This window comes from Sebastes umbrosus, chromosome 4 (assembly GCF_015220745.1).
Source record: "Sebastes umbrosus isolate fSebUmb1 chromosome 4, fSebUmb1.pri, whole genome shotgun sequence".
Classification (NCBI taxonomy): domain Eukaryota; kingdom Metazoa; phylum Chordata; class Actinopteri; order Perciformes; family Sebastidae; genus Sebastes; species Sebastes umbrosus.
Window position 1 is genome coordinate 11,480,115 of NC_051272.1, and position 22,156 is coordinate 11,502,270.

The following is a 22,156-nucleotide window of genomic DNA, read 5'->3' on the forward strand; positions in this document are numbered from 1 at the left end:
TACATTGTTATTGATCTTATTTGTTAAGTTTTACTTGATCATATTTATATCATTATTATAATAGAACTACTCCATTTGGAGTCAAAATTATACAATTGAGTTGTTTTTTATTGATTTTATACTGTGCACAATGGTAGAAGGTGATGATGCACAGGGTAAATGTCATGGCCAAAGGCTCCATTGTGTGCGCATAGCATCTTGTAGTTGATATCAGTAGTATTTTAGAGCCAGATTCCCTTTCAAGAGGTAGAAAACTCATTTGGCACACTTTGGGTATTCAAGTGGCCAAATGGAGAGTTTGCCTGGTCCTATCCTCACTAAAACCTTTGTAGAATCTATGTGCTTTGTGTTATTTATATCTGCTTTGGCAAAGTTGTAGTCAAGGAATTGTTGAATTCAGTGGCATCTCTGTGCATGGCATCATTGCTATAATGGTGTTATCCACTGAGAAAACATTTTAGGCGGGGATAAAAATGAAAATGTCTCCTTTGGTTCATCACAGTTTACTCAGGCATAGTAACAATCACAATGTTTCTGACACTGGGGATGAATTCCCCGATGTCTTACCTATCTATAGAGACCAAGATCATGCATATATACCTGGTAGTTTGTGGAGCTATTCTTGATTTATTTTGGGTACGTCTGCCACACGTTGAATGTTGAAGCTGTGAAAGCTCTTTACTACAGGTTCTTCAGATGAGGAAACCTCCCAGTAGACGTTCAGCGTGAATAACCTCGTGCGTCGTCTGTTTGCTTCATGCGCTGATAATCAGAACCTTAATTAGCATCAGTGTTGAGTCAGTCGAGCTGACCTGCCCCTCCCTCCCATCCGCTCCCATGGCTCCGCCAACAGCCCCGTATTGTCAGAGGAGGTCAGAGTCCCTCCATTCATATGATAAGTGGCCTGAAGGAGGATTTAGAGGAGGGATGCGTCTGCTCCCTCATGCTGCCTGTCGCAGAGGGCTGCTGGGAAAAAAAGCCTTGCTGTGATCCGTCGTCAATACAGCCTTTATGTCAGGAGCAATAACCCCCCCCACCCACTTCAGCAGTCTGTCCCAAGAAGCTACACAACAGGAAGTAACAGACCGGCTCTCTGATCACAACAAACAGACCTTCAAAGCCGACGGGACACGTTCAGTCTGACGGGCTTCAGATATACAACTGAGACTACATCCACACTGAGGATGGGACGATTTTTCGAATAGCCGTTAAATTCTAAGAAAATTCGACTAGTTTATGTGACTACTTGTCCCGTCTTAAAAATCTATATTTTTGTTTGTCTAAACCGTCGCAGGAGCTGCCTGGTAGTGAGTTACTACCGGTAAAACGTGTGTGGCAAGTTCAGTTCGGCTCTTTCCTGATGGCTCCGCGCCCCTCGTAGTTTCAGCAGGTAGATCAGCTGTTCAAGCAGCGGAACATATCATCATTCAAACCCGACAGAAACAAAATAAAACTCACCAAAACCGTCTTGGTTTGTCTTTCCACCGGCCTCTTCCACTGTTCCAACAATATGGTTGAAATAAACTCTTCATCCATAGTGTTAAATGGGAAAATGTTGCGGGGTGGGGGTGGCGTTATGCGTCGATTTCCGAAAAATAATCAACTAATTACCAGTGGTTTTCGAAACGGATAACATTTATGTGTAGCGTCCACACTACTCCGGCGTTTTCAAGCCTTTAAAACGAAGACATTTGAAAACGCTGCTGACCCCATTTTAGTTATGAAACTCCAGGGTTGTGTTTTAGTCTGGACCGACAGAAACGAAGACCTTTTGAAAACTATGACGGAGACCCCCATTTTCACTTCCTGATTGGGTTTAATCAGTCATGATGTTTCCTTCCCTGATTCGTCATCACCTGAACCTTTTCAGGAAGAAAACAAACGACATCAGCCTCGACCACCAGTGGCGTTAGTGACCTTGTTGTCTCTGCTAGCAGCTGTTGAGCAGTTACATTCTGTATTTTATAATGCTGCTACTGCCTACATGTGCAGGAGGGAAGCTATTATTAAAGCGCTTCGCATCAGTTCCCGTGTCCAGCGCTGCTTCCTGTTTACACCAGCTTGCGCATGCCCAGTATACAGGAATGGTCATGTGATATGCGTTTTCAGGCGTGGTAGTATGGACAGAGATTGTTTGGGAAACGTATTAGTGTGGATGTAGCCTGAAACACAAGATCAGGGCTTCCTCCACTCATTGATTACCAATCATCACTGATAACACCATGAAACTGACCAGTATAATAATGTTTACACTTTCTAATTATTCTTTAAAAAGTGAACTGAACTACCCTGTTATTTAGAAAGTGTTTCAAAAATTAGACTACAACAGTCTACAACATTAAATACTGCATCTTTTCAATATCAGTATCTGTGTGACCCACCTCAGTACATAATCATTACAAAAACACAACAGAAATCCTTCTGCAGTGCATTACAAGTGTGCTGTAATCTACAAAAATATGGTTATGTTGTCATTTACTGTCGCGCTGGTTTCTCTCCTCTGATCGCTGTTTGTCACTGAGGTCAAAGGCAGAGCTTTGGACACCGTCTGTGCACTGAGAGACGCCACTCAGCAGTCCGCTAGCTTGTTGTTACTATCAGCTGCTCTGATTCAACAACGATGAGTTGAAAAAACGTGCATGTAGGCTGAAATTCAGCCGCGCTGTTGTTCTGTTGGGAGATGCAATGACTTAACATTAAACCAAGTAAGAGTAGAAGAGCTATGATTAGTAAGGAGAAGTTACTAACTGAAGTCTGCTAGCCGCTAGGCTAATTCATGCAGTGTAAAATCCCATTGGCATGCAGGAAGTGCCCTAAGTATCATAGCAACAGGGACGGCCCACATTTCCCATCATGCCTGTCTAGTCCCGAGTGCTGGACTGAGTAGTTTCAGTTTGCTGTTTATGTTCCCAAATGCAAATGTTCCTTTTGTTATTGTTTGTAATGTAATATGTCTGGTCAGAACATGACTGCTGATGTTAGAAATAGTGATTTTTTTGCTGGTTTATAGTTTTAACCATGAGTGAAGTGACTGTTTCATTTCTTGAGTCCAGCTGTATTTTCCCTTTGATGCACGCGAGTGGTCGGGGCCGTAGAATAAAAGAAATCGTCGATCCTGCTTTTGATTTAGATGCTTGAGAACGGAAGCCAATTTCGATCGATTTCCAATTTAGAATAGAAATCCTGACAACCCTACTAATGGAGAGATTGATCAATAATGGAAACTTGTGTTGTATCCGACCCTGTTGCGGCGGTTCTCTGTGTCTAACCGGTTGTTGGTCCTGTGTGCAGGAGGCGATGTGGGGAGCAGGGTGGCGGCGCGGGGTCCAGCCCTGAGGAGGCGTCCTGCGGCTGGGAGGAGCGCGGCCCTCCTCTGGCCCTCCTGCGGCGCTCCGGGACGCTCCTACTAAGATGTCCCTCAGCAGCGGCCCTGCAGGCGGGAAAGGTGTGGACTCCAACGCGGTGGACACGTACGACAGTGGCGATGAGTGGGATATCGGTGTTGGCAATCTGATCATTGACCTGGACGCCGACTTGGAGAAGGACAAACTAGAGATGTCGAGCAGTAAGGAGGGAGGGGGCATGGCCGCCCCCCCCAGCGCTGTGGCTGCGTTACCTGACAATATCAAGTTTGTTAGTCCTGTAGCCGCCGCGCAGGGCAAAGAGAGCAAATCTAAATCCAAACGTAGTAAGAACTCTAAGGAGAGCGTGAAGGCGCCGGTCTTGGACGCAGCTAAGAAGGAGGTTCAGGGTCGGGCCCCCGGGGACCCGCCAACCCAGAACCCCAACTCTACCCCCACCAAGGGAACTGACAAGTCTAGTAAACCCTCCCGTACCCTCCCCGCTGTGAAAAAGGAAAAGGACGGGGTGTCTGGGAAAATTAAGAAGGATAAAATGGAGGTTGTGGCCACAGGCGTGCTCAACGCTGAGAAGGAGTCTGTGGCCCCCGTCCTGACGCTAGGGGCCCCTCGCAGCGGCACCTTCGAGGGCCAACAGAACCCTGAGTTAGCTGCAGCCGAGCAGCTTGGGAATATGGCACTGGACTCGGCAGGGATTGGCCTGCCTGTCGCCATGACAACAGAGCAAGAGGAGGTGGACAACGGTGAATGCCGGAATCTGAAGAAAGTGGTCGGTGTGAAGGTAAGAGGATTTATTATTATTATTATTATCTAATAAACTCTGGTTGGTGCAGTGAGTCTGGCTGGACGACACGTTAGTGCTGGTCTCTCTGTAGTTTAATGCTCGTCCATTTATTCACCTCCTGTTTGTGAGTGTTGTAGAGCAGAACTGTGCTGCCATTTTAACCAGAGCTCCTAAAAGAAGAGATATTGATGTCCAGAGACACATGTGGTTAAATATAGGGCAGATATAAAATGTCTTGCTGGAGTCATGAAGCTGACAGATCAGTGATCAGTCTTCTGTCTCTGGATATAAAGTACAGGGGACTCTGATCAAAATAGAAACAGCAGAGGTTGAGATATCCTGACTTTTAGTCCATATGTTGAGTCAAGCCCCAAGAATGCTGGATCCTACATTTCTTCTTGATCTTGTAAGATCTTGCCCAGTGCATGCAGAGAACCTTGAAGGAGTGTTTCCTCTAGGATTTTTCCCAGCAGCAGTGCTGAGGTGCCCAAGTTTTATTTTGCGTGGTTGGTACCAATGGATTCCTTAGGTTTACTAGTTTTATATGATGCCAGTATCTTAGCTAACGCTAATCTTGCTCTGAATTTGCTCTGAACTCTATAGAGAATGTATTGTGTATGGGGACATTTTTATATCGCAGTGGCACTAATCATTTAGTAGCAGCGGCGCTTGAAACCATCAGGTTTTTTTAGACAAAGTTCCTCCAGACACACAGAGTGGTTCTCCTCGTGACGAGTTTGTGTAAAATCGGTGGAGTTTTTCCCTTTAAGCCTGCAGTCTGTAGCGCTCTAAAAGCACTCAGTATCACGGTGGTTCAGCAGAATCGCAGCTACGCTATCAGAGAGCTATTGAAACACAATCTGTGTATCAGGAGACTCGTGCAGTGAAGGATTCACTGTTGTGGCTGCTCCAGTTACAAATAAAATGTTTATTTCATGTTCAGTTTTGTCAAGATGGACTGAAGATATACAGAATTCAGTGAGCAGTTTCCTTATGGTCTGTTTGTGGGTTATTACTTCTTTTTTTTACCCTCGTGATGAATTCTTCAACAAACATCTAAAACTCACAAATAAACATCACCAGTAAAAGTAGATTTTACACATATTTAAGTGGCTGCCATCATCATCTTTGCTTTTTTTGCGACATTTAGACTTTATTTTGATCCATAAATGTCAGAATATTTGAAGAAAGATGAGTGTTTCCTAAGAAGGGAGAGCAGGACATAAGGAAATTATCCGTCTGTGGTTTTACAGTACAGCTCTTTTTTTCTCGTGTGGACTCTCAGCTGCTCAGTGTTCAGCTTGTATATCCTCCACAGCTGCTGTTCAGTCCAGCTTTCCTCATCTTCTTACCAAGTTTAGCTTAGCGTTGAGGTTGGCTGTTATCCAGCAGCCTGGAGATCTGCTGCCAAGTCCCAGCACATCCAGCTGGCCGACCTCCTCCGTCCGTCACACACATTTTACTGCCGTCACCTCTGACCTCTCAGATACAGGCAGACAGTGACCCGGCTGTTGGTGTCACCATTTTTTGACCTCATAATGGCCAATAAAAAACTGAACATCTATCTTGTTATATAATAAATCAGTTTTGATTGTAATGTGAGAAGAAGAAAGAGTCTGTGATACTTGACACATTTTATTTGTTGTGGAAAAATGTGCATCATCTACTTCAATTAGTGATTTCCTACATTTCCCAGAATGCCTTTCGATAACCTCCAGATGAGGAATTTTATGCTTTAAGCTGTTGGTTATTGTCCGTTACACAATTGAGAATACAACAATAGGATGTATTGAGTAGGAACACATGTGAACAGCAGGTAATCCTAATCAGGGTTAACATCTGAGGTCAAAGGTCAGAGTTTAACCTAAATCTGTGCGTGTCTGGAAGTGGAAAGCTGTTTTCTAAATTTAAGATTCAAGGTTAAATCAGGTGCTGATTCAAGGTTAAAGAGGCTGTTGATTCAAGGTTAAAGAGGCTGTTGATTCAAGGTTAAAGAGGCTGTTGATTCAAGGTTAAAGAGGCTGTTGATTCAAGGTTAAAGAGGCTGTTGATTCAAGGTTAAACGGGCTGTTGATTCAATGTTAAACGGGCTGTTGATTCAATGTTAAACGGGCTGTTGATTCAAGGTTAAACGGGCTGTTGATTCAATGTTAAACGGGCTGTTGATTCAATGTTAAACGGGCTGTTGATTCAAGGTTAAACGGGCTGTTGATTCAATGTTAAACGGGCTGTTGATTCAAGGTTAAACGGGCTGTTGATTCAAGGTTAAACGGGCTGTTGATTCAAGGTTAAACAGTTTGTTGATTCAAGGTTAAACGGGCTGTTGATTCAAGGTTAAACAGGTTGTTCTTTTAGGGTTAAAATGGGTTTAAGGTTAAAGGGGCTGTTGATTTATGGTTAAACGAGCTGTTGATTCAAGTTTTAACAGGCTGTTCTTATAGGGTTAAATAGACTGTTGATTCAGGGTTAAAAGGGCTGTTGATTTAAGGTTAAACAACCTGTTGATTCAAGGTTAAACAACCTGTTGATTCAAGTTTAAACAGGCTGTTCTTATAGGGTTAAATAGACTGTTGATTCAGGGTTAAAAGGGCTGTTGATTTAAGGTTAAACAACCTGTTGATTCAAGTTTTAACAGGCTGTTCTTATAGGGTTAAATAGACTGTTGATTCAGGGTTAAAAGGGCTGTTGATTTAAGGTTAAACAACCTGTTGATTCAAGTTTTAACAGGCTGTTCTTATAGGGTTAAATAGACTGTTGATTCAGGGTTAAAAGGGCTGTTGATTTAAGGTTAAACAACCTGTTGATTCAAGTTTTAACAGGCTGTTCTTATAGGGTTAAATAGACTGTTGATTCAGGGTTAAAAGGGCTGTTGATTTAAGGTTAAACAACCTGTTGATTCAAGTTTTAATAGGCTGTTGATTCTGGGTTAAACGGGCTGTTCTTTTTGGGTCAAACAGGCTGTTGATTAAGCAATAAAATGGACCATTGATTCCTGGTTAAATAAAGCAACAAATCCCAGCATGACATGGCTGCTCTGAGCGCCTTCAGTTGATAAATTATGGTTTGATTGACGTTATGCTGAGTGAAACATGAATGAGACGATGTCTTAAAACATCTTAATTTGACACAGGCCAAGCTGCTGTCAGCTGAATGCTGGTTTAAATGTCACAATAGAAACGTCTGAGTTACTGCTTGACATTTCCAAGAGCCATTTTCTCTTCCAACCACTGCAGCCAGGACACACTGAATTTATTCTAACACCACAGACAGAAACAGAGGACAGCACGTGGACCAAAACTCAGACTAAACACTACGTGAAGACTGTGGAAAAGGAGTGAAGTGTTGTCTTCCTATTGGACAGTTTACATGAGGACAGACAGGAACGATTATAGAGAGACCGTAGGGGTTGTTCTTCCTGTGAACAGATAAACCTGTACCGCTGACGTCGCATCTGGATATTTCCAGCTGCTTCATTCGTGTTTTATAACGTTGATGTCCAAAACGGCAGTTAACGTCTTGTGTTAGTGTTGGTCACTCTGAATCTGTGTCGTCATTTCAACCTGATGCTTAGCGAGGAGGGTCCGTTAGTGCTCATGTTGCTGACCTCCTCTTCTGTGTTTGAGGGTGAATCTGGTTAGGATGATGCCTCTAAAGCTGCTCTGTCGAGGTGACACAATGTAGTGCTCAGCTTGTAACAATAGTGGTCAGATACCAATATATCTGTGATACGCCAAAATCAATATCACCCAGCTGGAGATACGTTTGTATGTGCACGGTTCTCCTGACATTTTGATTAGTTCAGCTGGATTTTATACCAGACGCCAATTTCGATCGATTTCCGATTTAGAATCTAAATTGTGACACCCCTACATCCGAGCATCTCGGCATCCCGTGGAGCAGGGCTCGAGCTTAAGGACATCCCATCATCCCAGGGTCGAAAAAAATAGGAATGGGGAGGATGAAAATTAATTTTGGGATGAATTTGGGATGAGTTGGTAGAAAAAAAAATCCCCATTATATTAGAATGTTTTGTGTAGCTCACAGTAAAACTCTCAGTAGAGAGTAAAACAGTCAATATGTAAACAATAAAACAAAACATGAGTATATCTTTATAAAAATGCATCATAAATGTTGTATTTGTATATTTTTAATCAAGTGTATAGTTGCAGTTGTAATCAGATTGTAGTAGAATACATTCAATTACATCATTGTCTGTGGGATCTTGGTTTTAATGGTGATATTGCCTTTAAAATTCAGATTTTATACTAAGCAAGGATAAAAAAAATCTTATTTTCTTTTTTGTTGCTTCTCCATTGTAATCTCCATGGTAATAACGTTTATTTTACTTACAATTCATTCATAATCCTTAGCTTCTAACCTTTCAAATGGGACCATATATAAGCATATAAGCCTAATGGCTGAGGAACTGGTCCTTATTAATTATGGATAGTTATTTTTTTCTGAGGAATAGGGCTAGGGCGCAGGAGGTTAACTAATGATAACGTGGAAAAACAAAAATGGCTTACATTCATTTCGGGAGGATGGTGAAAAAAGCTAGTCGAAGAAATAACTGCTAACCTGTTGTTCATCTCTAACATTCCTCTGAGTGGAGGGGAGGAGGAACATGGAGAAAAGTAGTCCTTGAGGGGTCTTCAAGGGTCGTTGAGGGGGGGAGGTTTGTGAATTTTTTTTGAGGGAAGGTCCTTGAGGAAGTTCTTGTGCGTTTCAGTGGATTTTAAGGACCTTGAGAGATTTTTGAGCGCGTCCCAGGTGTCCTTGGAGAATGTTTGTGCTCCAATCCTCTTCCCATCCCGCACCCTTCTGACGTAATTACAGATATCTTCAACGTCATTTCACCTTGTCACAACTCTACTTCTAGAAATCTGTAATTACATTTTAACTATCCCTAACTTCAGTTAGAGATATCTACAACATCATTCTGACTAGTCTCAATTTAATTTCAGATATCTAAAAAGGACAATGTAGATATCCACAGTTGAGGGGAATTAAAGATATCTTGAACTGGAATCCTGACTAGTCACAATTAAATTGTAGATATCTGGAACTGGAATTACGACTAGTCATAATTCACATTGTGGCTATCCACAACTGAATTTTAGGTATCCGTAAAACCCCATAAACAAAGTAGTTTGAATCGTACTAGTCAAAATGTAATTACGGATATCTAAAATTAGAGTTTTGCCTGGTCAAAATAGATTTAGGGATTTCTTGAATTAGACTTTTGACTATAGGCAAAATGACGTTGCAGATATCTCTAATGAATATCCTGTGTAGCTTTTAAATGTTAAAACGGCTTTCCATGCTGTCTATTCCCTCTGAAGGCCTCCTAAACATGGCCTTTAACATGTGTGCGTGAACGGTGTAACTACATTCCTGACGTGGCGCTCTGGACACGTGTCCAGGACGTCCAGCACCTCCCACATCTCCTGACAGGAGAAGAATGTGTTTTTATTTATCTGAGTCAAGGGTCTGAGGACAGAGGGTGTCGTAAGCTGGACAGACTGTAAAACCTCTCAGGCACATTTGTGATATTGGACTATATAAATAAAATAGACTTGACTATGACATGGCTTCCAGTCAACCAGCTTCCCCTGTAGAGTTGTTCGATGCTTAGAAGGTGGATGATGGAATAAAAGGAATTTTGAGGTCATTTATTAATTTAGTTTCACGAACGGTGATTCCCGGTGTTTTCTAGCGTCTCAGTTCTCTGTAACTATAATTGATATGACTTAATGTCTCTACAGTGATTTCAGTTGAAAACAGTTATGTCATCAAAGTTGGGTCGAAGGGAAGATCTTGTGAAAAGTGACACAATATTTAAACTAGGGCTGTCAATCGATTAAAATATTTAATCACAAATTAATCCCACATTTTTTTTATCTGTTCAAAATGTACCTTAAAGGGAGATTTGTCAAGTATTTAATACTCTTATCAACATGGGAGTGGACAAATATGCAGCTTTATGCAAATGTATGTATATATTTATTATTGGAAATCAATGAACAACACAAAACAATGACAAATATTGTCCAGAAACCCTCACAGGTACTGCATTTAGCATACAAAATATGCCAAATCATAACATGGCAAACTGCAGGCAACAACAGCTGTCAGTGTGTCAGTGTGTTGACTTGACTATGACTTGCCCCAAACTGCATGTGATTATCATAAAGTGGGCATGTCTGTAAAGGGGAGACTCGTGGTAGTTTGGAGCGTTATTTAACCTCCTTCACAACAAGCTAGTATGACATGGTTGGTACCAATGGATTCTTTAGGTTTTTCTAGTTTCTTATGATACCAGTATCTTCAGTCTAGCTTTAAATTTGATATGGTTGGTACCGATGGATTCCTTAGGTTTTGTAGGGAACATTTGATGTTTCTGACTGCAGTACTGTCTCAGATTTGTAGTTAATGTCTCAGACTTGAACCTGTTGTGTTCACAGTCTTGTTCTTTTGATTTTTTAACAATGAACCGTAATGATCTCAGCACCGTGTCTCGTTGTCACCTCACTCGGTCTAAGAGAAAGAACATGAAAAGGTCTCTCCTCTTATTATAACCTCGCCCTCTTCACTTCTCTTTCTAGTGACACATTAAACAAACATCAACTCAAACACACAGAGAGACGGAGTGTTTGTGAAGTGCTGATCAGTATCACTAATCTCTCTCTCAGCCGGCGAGTGACCTTGACAGGAATGTGGCTGGTTGTTGTAGTGAAAGCCTCTCTGAGTGAATGAAGAGGAGGAGGAGGAGGAGGGTCGGTGTTTCCCAGCCCAGTATCAAAGCGGCGGTATAAACCAGACCCCTCCTTCCTGCGAGAGAGCTGGTTGGCGATCTTTAGGGGGTTTCCCAGTATTCCAGGCAGCCATGTTTTTTTTATTCTTATAACAGAGAAAGGATAAGAGCTGGTGGTTTCTCTTGTTACCACGACAACACCCTCTTAACCAGTCGCTAAACCAGTAAGCTACACCCAACAGAAGCGCCTGGCAGTATTTATCATGCCCCATCAGGTCTGCTGTCGGAGCTGCAGGGAGGACGGAGGGTGTGTCCCAGCCTGTAGAGAGAGACGAGGTAAAACAAGGCTATATTCATGAAAAGTTTACATGATGCCATTAACTCGTGGATGGTTGGTTGTTTTATTGATTGAACATCACAGATCATGGATATATCAGACTATATCTGATCTGTACCAGTTAACAGCAGATACACTGAGGGTTGAGGTGTCGGGAGAAACACTCCTGGCGGCTGATTGGCTGGTTATGTTGTGACTGACAGCCTGTATGTTGCTGCAGCTCTGCTTTAAACTCCCAGGATGCACTGCTGCCTCAGGTGTGGGCATCTCTTTCTCCTCCCCCTTCTTCAGGAGGAAACGTTTGGATGTTGACACGTCTGTTCAGGTACCGAAAGCTGTGTGTCACTTCCTGTTGGGCTGTCTGGTCAGACAGGTGTAGGTGTTTGAGACAGGAAGTGTTTAGAGGAGTTTTGTTGTATATGAGTTTTACGTATTGTTGTCAGGTGACGAGGGTTGTGGTCAGTACAGGTCTGTGAGGGTTAAAATTAATGCTGATTAACATTATTGGTTTGATCGACACTTTCAGTTCGTAGTATCCGTCGTCCCGTTATGTGTTGATAACACGCTGCTGATTCACGAAAATCAACTAAATGGGTTTTATTTCTGTAAAAAAAAGCGAAACGACGGAGGGTACGTAATGTAATCGGTGTGTGCCCGACCACCGTGTAACACCGACTACCACGGCAAGCCAAGTCACCTCCAGTGTTAGTCAGTTCTGACCTTTGACCTCTGGGTTGGAGGAGGAGGAGGCAAGATGAAGGTGCTGCTCTCTGATCTTCTCCTGTCTCCTGGAGAGGAGGCGGTTTTGGGAGCGTTGCCATGGTGACGGCTGACACCTACCCAGTGCTCCCTGCTCTGCTCTCCACCCCCTCACCCCAGCTGCTTCCCACCTGATAATTACAGGGTTACAGGGTTCCTCTTCCTCCTCCTCCTCTTCTTCTTTGTCCTCTTTTCTCCTCGTCCTCTCTTTTCACCAATCTCTCATCCTTTTCCTCCTCCTCCTCCTCCTCCTCCTCCAGAACAAGCTGTAACACAGACATATAACCACTTCATAAAGTTGTTATGGTGAACGTGTTGGCATACAGCAGTCATTTGATGACTCCTAATTAATATAAAAGTATTGATTATGGCAGCTTTAACACTGAATGTCACTCTCATGGCTCTCATTAAATAATCAGGTTAATTAATAAATTCTGCCGGAATGGTTTTAACGAGTCTTCCTGTGAGGTAATATATTAGTGAAAAACACCTCTGATGTTTGATCTTTTATTCTTGTCAAACAAAACAAACAGCACAGATGTTGGTGAAAGTTTAAACACTCACACCACAGCTGTGTTAGTCCTGTCAACATCACATAGTGAAGTTTTTAATGTTGTGGTGTCGCAGCACAGATGTAGAGGAAACTGTGTTCATACTAGTAACCGATCTGCAGTTTGAGGCATCCTGTCAACAGTTTACACTCTTTTATAACGGTGACTAGAGCTGTAACGGTACACAGGAGACACGGTTCAATGTGAGTTCATTACAGCAGGAAAACAAACAAACTCATCAGGATCCGTTTGTTGTCTTGTATTCTGAACTGACAGTAGTTCAAGTGTCAAAGACAAACAGTCCTCCTGCTGGGGACTGAGAAACATTTTGGAAACTTTAGTAGGGATGCACCGATTTATCGGCCAAACATCGGTATCGGCCGATATTCACCTTGTCGACAGCCATCGTCCTATCGGCACATAAGATGACGTTCACTGATGGCGGTAGCCGATGTTTATCTGTTGTGTTGCATTAATTCTGTGCCGGCTAAATGTTGTGTTGCTTATTTGTCTCTGACATCAGTAACCAGCTGCTGATTTAGAGAAGAAGACGCTGGCTGGACACAACTCTGACATGATGGCGGGTGCCGTGTGCACGTGTGGTTTGTTTACAAATAAAAGTGAAAGAAAAGTCGTCCGTGTGGGAGTATGACACTGACTCAGAGACAGATCAGCGACAAGAACATTGTTATGTTCAACGAAAAATGAAGCAGTAAAACAATGGCTTACAAGATTTATTAAAACAATCACTGTGGTCTGGATGAGCGAACCTGGTGTGTGCGTAATGTGTCACAAGAAGCCTGTCAGTCCAACGAGGGGTGACGCAGCACCCAGTACGTTACCGTGGGAACATCCTACACGCCATCCAACCCGGACGGCTGAGGCAGCGAGGCCCGAAGCTGAGCCAGCAGAGCGGAGCTCTTCATCCGCTCCCCGGTGGCGTCTGCCGCTACTAGTCCTCTAGTTAATCCATCACGGATGATGTCGTTCTCTGTCGGTTAAAAAAAAAAGAAAAATGCTAAAATGGGTCGTCAATATATCTATAATAGGCGGCCGTTAATATATGTAAATAAGTGATGTCTGTGTGAGAAACACTGATTATGTTTCTAATCGCGTTTACATTTACATTTAATTTATGTGTCACGAAACAAATATTTGTGTTGGGCTGTGTACTGAAACATTCTTCTCATTGAGTAGGTAGATGTTTAGCAGCTGAAAGGCTTTTGAAGCAGTTATTTAAAAAAAAAAAATATATATGTATCATGTGAAAGGTTATATTAACGGTTTCATAAATGTGTATGAATGAATCTGCTCATTCAGACAGTGTAATGAAATGCTGAATGACTTTAAAACAGTTCAGTTATTCTGTATAATGAAGAGGTCTTTGTTTCCCGGCACAAAAGGGGAATAAATGATAGCAAAAACAAAATATATAAAAACATAGGTAATCGGTCAAATTGTTATTTTAAGCCTCTCTATTGGTATCGGCTGAGCAGCCCTAACGGTGACCCATGAATGAATGCTCTCTGAGTTTCAGGGGATTGTTGTTGCGTACTGCTGAAGGGACGGGTGGACCTCTGAGTCTCTGGTCCAGATTGTGTTTACTCTCATTGAGTGATATCGTGTCTCTCACCCCTCTGCTCTCTGTTTCCTTTCAGATGGAGTCTCCGGTCTCCCCCCCGGCTCCTCCACCTCTCCACCTCCTCGCTCCCGTCGCCAACAGCGACATCTCGTCACCCTGCGAGCAGATCATGGTTCGCACGCGCTCAGTAGCGGTGAACACGGCGGACGCCGCACTGGAGACGGAGCCGGAGTGCCTGGGACCCTGTGAGCCCGGCACCAGCGTCAACCTGGAGGGCATCGTGTGGCAGGAGACCGAGGACGGTGAGATGATGGACATCCCTAATCTGTTTCTGTTATCCGTACACATGTAAAAACACCAATAAGATGATAGTAGAAATATTACAACTACTTTTATTTGGAACACAAAATTATCCAACAGCAGGTACACAAGTGTACCCATAGTGTGTATATATATATATATATATATATATATATATTTAAGAACAAATGATAGCAAACGTGTCCCGCCCACTGTCAACCCCACTTCACCCCAGGATAGACTTTAACTCAAGAATAGAGGAGGAGGAGGATTACTCCTTCACTTCTAATGTAATAAAACATGCTGAATTAATCGTACACACGCTTATCAATAACTAAGTTGAAGGATAAAATTGTGTCATTATTGTTGTCAGTGTAAATGGGATTATTTCCATCTGGTTAGCAAATAAATATATCTTTTTTATTACCCCAAAAGAAGCTAAATTGGGCACAGAGCTGATTAACTTCAGTAACAGCCAAAGGTCGACTTTGTGTACAAATGCACAGATATTCACCTTGTCCATCTGTATAAAGACAACCAGTGAAAGTAAAAGATATCTGGAGGAACTGGGAGAAAAATGTTTCAATGATTTCTTCTGTCATGGAAGAACAACACCAGCAATGCAGCAAAACTGTGCATGTGCACAACGTTTTTCTGATCATCAGATGCTGTCAACACGATTATTTAACCTCCAGATATAAACCTAATCTAAAGGCTGAAATCTACGACGGTGTATCAGTGCCATTTCAAGTAAAAAATATAATAGAATTACAGAGCCGGAGGAGGGGGGTAATATTCCGAGAAAAAAATAATGATTTCTGAGATTAAAGTGGTAAATTTCTGAGAAAAAATTTGAATATTCCCTGAGATTAGACAGTCATAAATTTACCAGAAAAAAACTCAGAAAAATTGTGTTTTTTTTTTGGTCAAGGAACCACATCGCTTCAAGGTTGGATCAACCTCATCACACCACAGACACCACAGAATATCCACGTTTTTTCTCGTAAATTTACCACTTTAATCTCAGTATATATCCAAGTATTTTTCACCTACATTTACCACTTTAATCTCAGAGAACATCCATGTTTTTTTCTTTTAAATTTACCATTTTAATTTCAGAGAATATCCAAGTTTTTTCTTGTGAATTTACCGCTTTAATCTCTGAAAGTTTTTTCTCTAAATATTACCCCCTACCACCGGATCCTTAATTTTATTTTTACCCACAATGGCCCTGATATGCCATTGTAAATTTTCTCGGCTGACAAATTGCTCCATGGATTTATTTGAGAATTAAAGATTACAGACCCACACATCCAACAAATGTTTTTGCTGAACTTGGTGCCTTACAGCCTTTAGTTCAGGCTCAGCTACGATGAGGTTTGTCTGGAGTTGTGTTGTGTGACCCACATTATGAATGGTGATGTCCAACAAGATGCCACACCAGACGCAGCGACTGATGTTCAGGTCTCATGACGGTCGCCTTCATATGATAAAAGATGCTGGCGTCCTGTTGCAGAGACAGAATGGCGGTGACGGACCTCAGCTCACTGTCTGGCAGGAAGCTGTTCACACATCAGCTGCACACTTTGATCCGCTCCTGTTGGTGGAAAGTTTCTGCTAAAATACTCTGTTGCTCTCTGCAATTAGTCACTGACTGTTGTGACTCGACCTCAGAAACCTGCTGTGTGCCATGTTGGTATGAAACCATTCAACATCTGCTTCCCAGCAGGGAGGGAAGTCAATCTGTCACGTCTGTTTCCTGCTGCAGCAACACGTTCTGTGGCTGTCATTGTTCTCAGTCACTGCGGAAATGTACATTAACTGTCTGTCTGTCTGTCTGTCTGTCTGTCTGTCTGTCTGTCTGTAGGCATGCTGGTTGTCAACGTCACCTGGAGGAACAAAACGTACGTTGGGACCCTGCTGGACTGCACAAGACATGACTGGGCCCCTCCAAGGTACAGACACACTGAATCCACTTCAATATATATGATCTATAAACCAGTATACATCAGCACACTGATCCGTCAGTACACGTCAGAGGTGTGGACTCAAGTCAGACTCGAGTCACAAATTTTAGGACTTTAGACTAGATTGACAAAATCAAAAATTACTTGCAACTCGACTTTAACACCAGTGACTCGTGACTTCACTTGGGCCTTTTGACATGAAAATACTTGATACCTTCCCCCAAGGCCAAAGATTAAAAGGTGTGTTCACGAAGACGATCTACTGCCGACAACTGAATTTCTATTTTTAGTCGTTTCTTGCTGAATCCCCGAAAAGTGTCTGGACTCTTTATTTTTGTTGAATATTATTGGGACTTGCGTTTGATTATCTTACACTAAATTCCTCAGATCCTTTTAGTTTGAACCGATTCGACAGCATCCAATCAAGTTGCTGGAGAGAACCATGAAGAGCTGACGTTACTGAACGCCAGTTACTCTGTTGTTAAAATTCACATTTGGTGAAGAGCACATTATGACTTGTTTAGGACTCGAAACTCAAAGTTTAGGACTTTGGACTTGAGTGCAAAGACTAGAGACTCACCTCTGTTACACATCACCTGATAGCACCAGAGGTATTAAAGGTACCTCGGTGGACAGTTGTTTAGTTGTCAGATCCCTTTGTGCAGGTAAAGGATGCTAGCTGCTCTCTAACTTCCTGTGTGTTTGCAGGTTCTGTGAGTCTCCCACCAGTGACGTGGAGATGCGAAGCGGCCGCGGTCGGGGAAAGAGGATGCGTCCCAGCAGCAACACGCCGTTGAACGACAACAGCAACTCCTCAGACAACAAAGGCAGCGGGAGCAGCAAGACGCGCGGCGCCGCAGCTAACAGCAAAGGACGGAGAGGCAGTCAGACGGCCGGCGGCGCCGAGGACGCTAAGGCCAGCCCGTCGTCCGCCAAGAGGAAGACCAAACCCGCCTCCGATATGGAGCCCACCTCCAGCTCGGAGGACACCAAGGCTTCAAAGCGAATGAGAACCAACTCCACCGGCGCTGCGGTCCCCCCTCCCGGGGAGTAAACCGGACCCTCTGCCCCCGCCACAGCTGGACCGGACCTGCCCCTCCCCCGTGCTCATCGACTGCCCTCACCCCAACTGCAACAAGAAGTACAAGCACATCAACGGGCTCAAGTACCACCAGGCTCGAGCCCATAACGACCACGACGTCCGATTGGACCAGGATGGAGACAGTGAATACGGGGACGACCCCGCCCTCCACCCTGACCCCGCCTCCTGCAACGGTGCCGCCATCTCCCCCGCCCGCTCCACGACACCGAAAGGACGGGGCTTTGACGCCCCATCCCCCTCGCCGGGGAAGCTGACGTCAAAAGGGAAGAAGAAGGCAGGAGAGGCTGAGCCCGAGGTGACGGACGGCGGCGAGGAGGCGGCGTGTTTGACAGACGAGGCCAGCAACGACGGGATGGACGACAGAAAGGCTAAGAAGATGGCGGCTGGAGGCAAACCTGATAAACTGACCCAGAAAGGCTTAAAGCAGAGCCGTCCTGCTGCTCCCGCCGCCCCAAATGCGCCCTCGCCATACGCCCTGCAGGCGTCCTCCCCAGCTCTGGGCTCCGTGGTACAGCCCATCCCCAAGAGCCCCCAGCTGAAGAACATCCAGCCTAAACCGCCGCCACTGGTTGACCCCGCCTCCAGCCCCACCCTCGCCAAGGACAAGAAAAAGAAGGACAAGAAGAAGAGGGAGGGAGGGAAGGAAGGGGACAGTCCGAAGGGTAAGGGGGGGCGGCCGGAGGAGGGGAAGAGCCCGTACTCTGAGTCGTCGGACGGTTTGCTCAATGGCTCTTCAGAAGCTCACCAGAGCCGGCTGGCCAGCATCAAAGCCGAGGCCGACAAGGTGTACAGCTTCTCGGACAACGCGCCCAGCCCGTCCATCGGTGTGGCCAGCAGGATTGAGGCCGGCATCGGGCCCCACCTCAACCAAAACGGAGCCGACAACGCGTCCATCAAAACCAGCAGCCCCGCCTACTCCGACATCTCTGACGCCGGGGAGGACGGCGAGGGGAAGGCGGAGGGGGTGAAGGTCAAAACCGAGCCTGACCAGGGGCCGCGTGAAGGGGCCAAGAAGGCGCTGTTCCCCCCTCAGGCTCCCAGCAAGGAGTCGCCGTACTACCCCAACTACGAATCCTACTACTCCCCCAGCTACCCCAACCCTAGCCCGGGAGCAGCGCCCGCGGCTCCGCCTCATGTGGAAGGAGCTCAGGTGAAGGTGAAGAAGGAGGAGGATCCAGAGGTCAGTGAGGAGGTCAAACTGAAGGTGGAGCCTCAGGAGGAGAGGAAGGTGGACCCAGGGCCTCCGCAGCCGTCCGTCATCCAGCAGCGCTCCAACATGTACACCCAGCCACTGTACTACAACCAGTACTACGTCCCCCCCTACTCCTACACACCTGACCAGGCCTACCACGCCCACCTGCTGGCCTCTAACCCCGCGTACCGCCAGCAGTACGAGGAGAGGCAGCGGCTGGTCGACAAGAAGGCCGAGAGCAAAGAGCGGGAGGCTTGTGGGAAGGAGGAGTGGAAGCAGAAGGCCTCGGTGCCCCCCACCTTGTCCAGAGCCCCCAGCCTCACTGACCTGGGCGCCAAGGGGGGGCTGAACCCCGGCAAGTCCAAAGAACCCCCGCCGGCTGCAGAACAGGCCAAGTCGGTCATCATGGCGAAGGGAGAGGACCAAAAAGCTCCCGCCGCCCAGCCTGAGGGTCTGAAGATGAAGCTGAGTGAAGCAGGGCATCATGCGAAAGAGGAGGCCAAGCAGGGGGTGGAGCCAGGCAGGCCAGCAGGTGTAGAGCCCGCCATGTGGTACAGACAGGTAACTGCAGTTTTACACAGCATCCCCACAACATCCAGCTACATTTTGTTCTGGCTGTTCTCCGGCTTTTTCTTGCTTTTCTCTGGTTGTTCTCCGGCTTTTTTCTTTGGCTCAGTCACGGCTCTGTGGTGGTTTCAGGAGTGGAGCGTCTGTCCTTCAGCAGCCACTTTTATAATATAGTTTAGAGTTGTTTCACTCATATTTTTTTGTGTTTTACATGCACATCAAAAACACTTTTGCAGCTCGTATAGATGTGGTAACAGATATCTAGCTGTTCGTTACTGAGACGTTGCTTTCTCTGATCACTTATTTTAAATGTCAGTGAAACTGATTTTGTTTGTTCTGTCAGACAATGTGATTGTAAAATATCATGATGAGAATATTTAATCCTCAGCTGCTGCTGTGTGTATATATATATATATATATATTGTACATATACATGAGGTATCACCACTGTCAGCTGCCTTTACTAACGTTTCTTCTTTGCAGGAGCCGGACTCGCGCTTGTGGCCGTACGTCTACCCCAACAAATACTCCGACGCTCCCAAACCGCAGGAGGAGGAGCGATGGAAGGAGGATAGGGAGAGGGAGCGCGACAGGAAAGGGAAGGAGGAGAGGCCGCGGCCGAAAGAGAGTCTCCAGAAAGAGGAGGCCAAGGAGGGGGCGGAGGGCAGGACTCAGCTGCCTCCAGAGGAGCACCGGGGGGGAGGGAAGGAGGTGCGCCCCCCCCACATGCAGTTCTCCTCCCCCCTGGCCCAGCACCAGGGCTACATGCCCTACATGCACGGACCTTACGCCTACAGCCACGGCTACGAGCCCAGCCACCCCGGCTACAGAGGCATGCCCTCCGTCATGATGCAGAACTACCCTGGTAAGAGGAGGGTCTGACCTGGAGGAGTCAGGTGACTTAAATAACCTTTATTTTACCCAGCGAGGGTCCAGGAGCACAACATTAGGGTTCAAACATCAGTTCTGGTTCTCAAAGGTCAGATAAAAAGTGCTGGCGATGTTACATAATGTTTGTGTCAGCTGACGTGTCTCTGTCCTCAGGCTCGTACCTGCCGGCCGGTTACTCCTTCCCCTCGTACGGCGGGAAGATGGCGGCGGGGGAGGAGGGGGAGAAGCCCTCCAGGTCCAGTCCCACGGTGAAGCCGCCCGGCGAGGCCAAAGCTCTGGACCTGCTGCAGCAGCACGCCAGCCAGTACAAGAGCAAATCCCCGTCCATCCAGGACAACAAGACGCCGCACGACCGCGAGAGAGAGCGAGACAGAGAGAGAGACAGGGAGCGAGAGAGAGACCGCGAGAGAGAGGGCGACCGGCCGCGATCCTCACCGTCCCAACGCATGCTGCCTTCCCATCATCACCTGGGCTACCCGCTGCTGTCGGGACAGTACGACCTGTCCTACGCCTCAGGTGAGACGGACACACTGTAGCACTGTGACGGAGACGTCCGTCTGTAGATAACCGCAGACGACACTTCCACATGTTTCCAGCTGCAGCTGAGTTTGATTGCAGAAAATGTCAAACATGGAGTGTCGGTCCATCAGACGTCTTTCCAGAACCACTTGGCATCGATCTTTGAACATATTTGTTTTTGGCAGTTTGTTTATTTTTCTTCTAGTTTAGTCCAACGATTTAAATTACTTCCATAAATTTAGGTTGGATTTAAAAAAGAACGGTCAAATCAAAGATCTTCTAAAGTCGTGTTCAGACCCAGAGCAAAGCATATTTTATTCTCGCTTTACTTGGACCGCCGGTATCATTTGTGTTCATTCGCGCTAGACGCGCCGGGGAGGAGGAGGAGCTTGTCTCCATAGATACCAACAACATTTCTTTCCTTCATCAACCATGGAAGAAATAACCTCTGTTGCTGCTTTGTACATGTTGTGGAAGTCCCAGGTATCAGAAAACCAAGCGCTGTCGTGTCTGGGTTCATAACATCACCCGAGCTGTATTCACATACAGTGCCATCGCACTAACTGTATCTAGCAGCCACTCATCGCTACTGCGGTATGAACCCAAAAATAAACAGATTGTGCTGTGATTTAATATCAATAAACAGATCAAAATGATGCTGAAATAACTACATAATGATGCTGATTAGTAAAAAGTCTGAATTCATGCTTTGTCAGGTCTGTTACCAAGACAACAAGCAAACAACTTTTAAAATGCTTGTTTTCTGAATGGAGTTTGGATGGATCAGTACCAGGCTATGCAGCTGCTCCATCAACACTCAACATAAAGTCATCTAGGCATAAATACGGCAGCGACGTTGTTGTTTCTACCATAGACAGTCTGTGATTTCTACACAGAGTTTGGTCCGGTCTCTGTACAGATATGATGTACTATCGTAGCTCTGGGTGACCACAGACATATATAAGTTTTATTTCCTCCACTTCTGATTCAACAACATCTGGGCGCCAGTGACGACAGGAACTCTGGATTCAGCTATTAGTTCATTTTACAACTTTTAGGACCTAATGATTTAAATGAGGGATATTTAAGTGTTCCTAGTGGGAAGTTGATTTACCTCAAAAAAAATGTATCCTTTACAGATCATTTACAGACGTTTCTTTATACATCCATGGACACAGACTCATTGTTGTTTTCAGTCCAAAATGGTGGCAGCGGCATCTAGCAGCTGTTGTCAAAATAGCACCAGAGTTTCGTCTCTTTGCTTCTAAACTCTTTTGTTATACACAATAACATAACACACACTGTGACTGCCATGTTGGATCTGTCTGATTCTCTCTCTGTCTGTCGCTCAGGCCTCTCGTCCTCAGCCATCGTCGCCAGTCAGCAAGCGTCCGCCCCGTCCATGTACCCGCCCGCACGGAGGTGAGAACGGTAAGACTCTCACCTTTTATTACATCTTTTATATTTTGTATTCTTCCATACCTATTGGTGT

General features: G+C 45.2%; 1 protein-coding gene across 1 annotated transcript in view; it reads left to right on the forward strand.

The window, feature by feature from the left end:
- LOC119486278 (zinc finger protein 609-like) overlaps positions 1–22,156 on the forward strand; it is a 46,284-nt gene that overhangs the window by 21,815 nt on the left and 2,313 nt on the right. The window contains 8 exon segments of the mRNA XM_037766286.1: positions 3,292–4,140; positions 14,203–14,428; positions 16,294–16,381; positions 17,102–17,428; positions 17,430–19,248; positions 19,738–20,119; positions 20,299–20,661; positions 22,017–22,095. Of these exon segments, the coding sequence (XP_037622214.1) occupies positions 3,412–4,140; positions 14,203–14,428; positions 16,294–16,381; positions 17,102–17,428; positions 17,430–19,248; positions 19,738–20,119; positions 20,299–20,661; positions 22,017–22,090 (4,008 nt within the window). The 5' untranslated portion in view covers positions 3,292–3,411 and the 3' untranslated portion in view covers positions 22,091–22,095.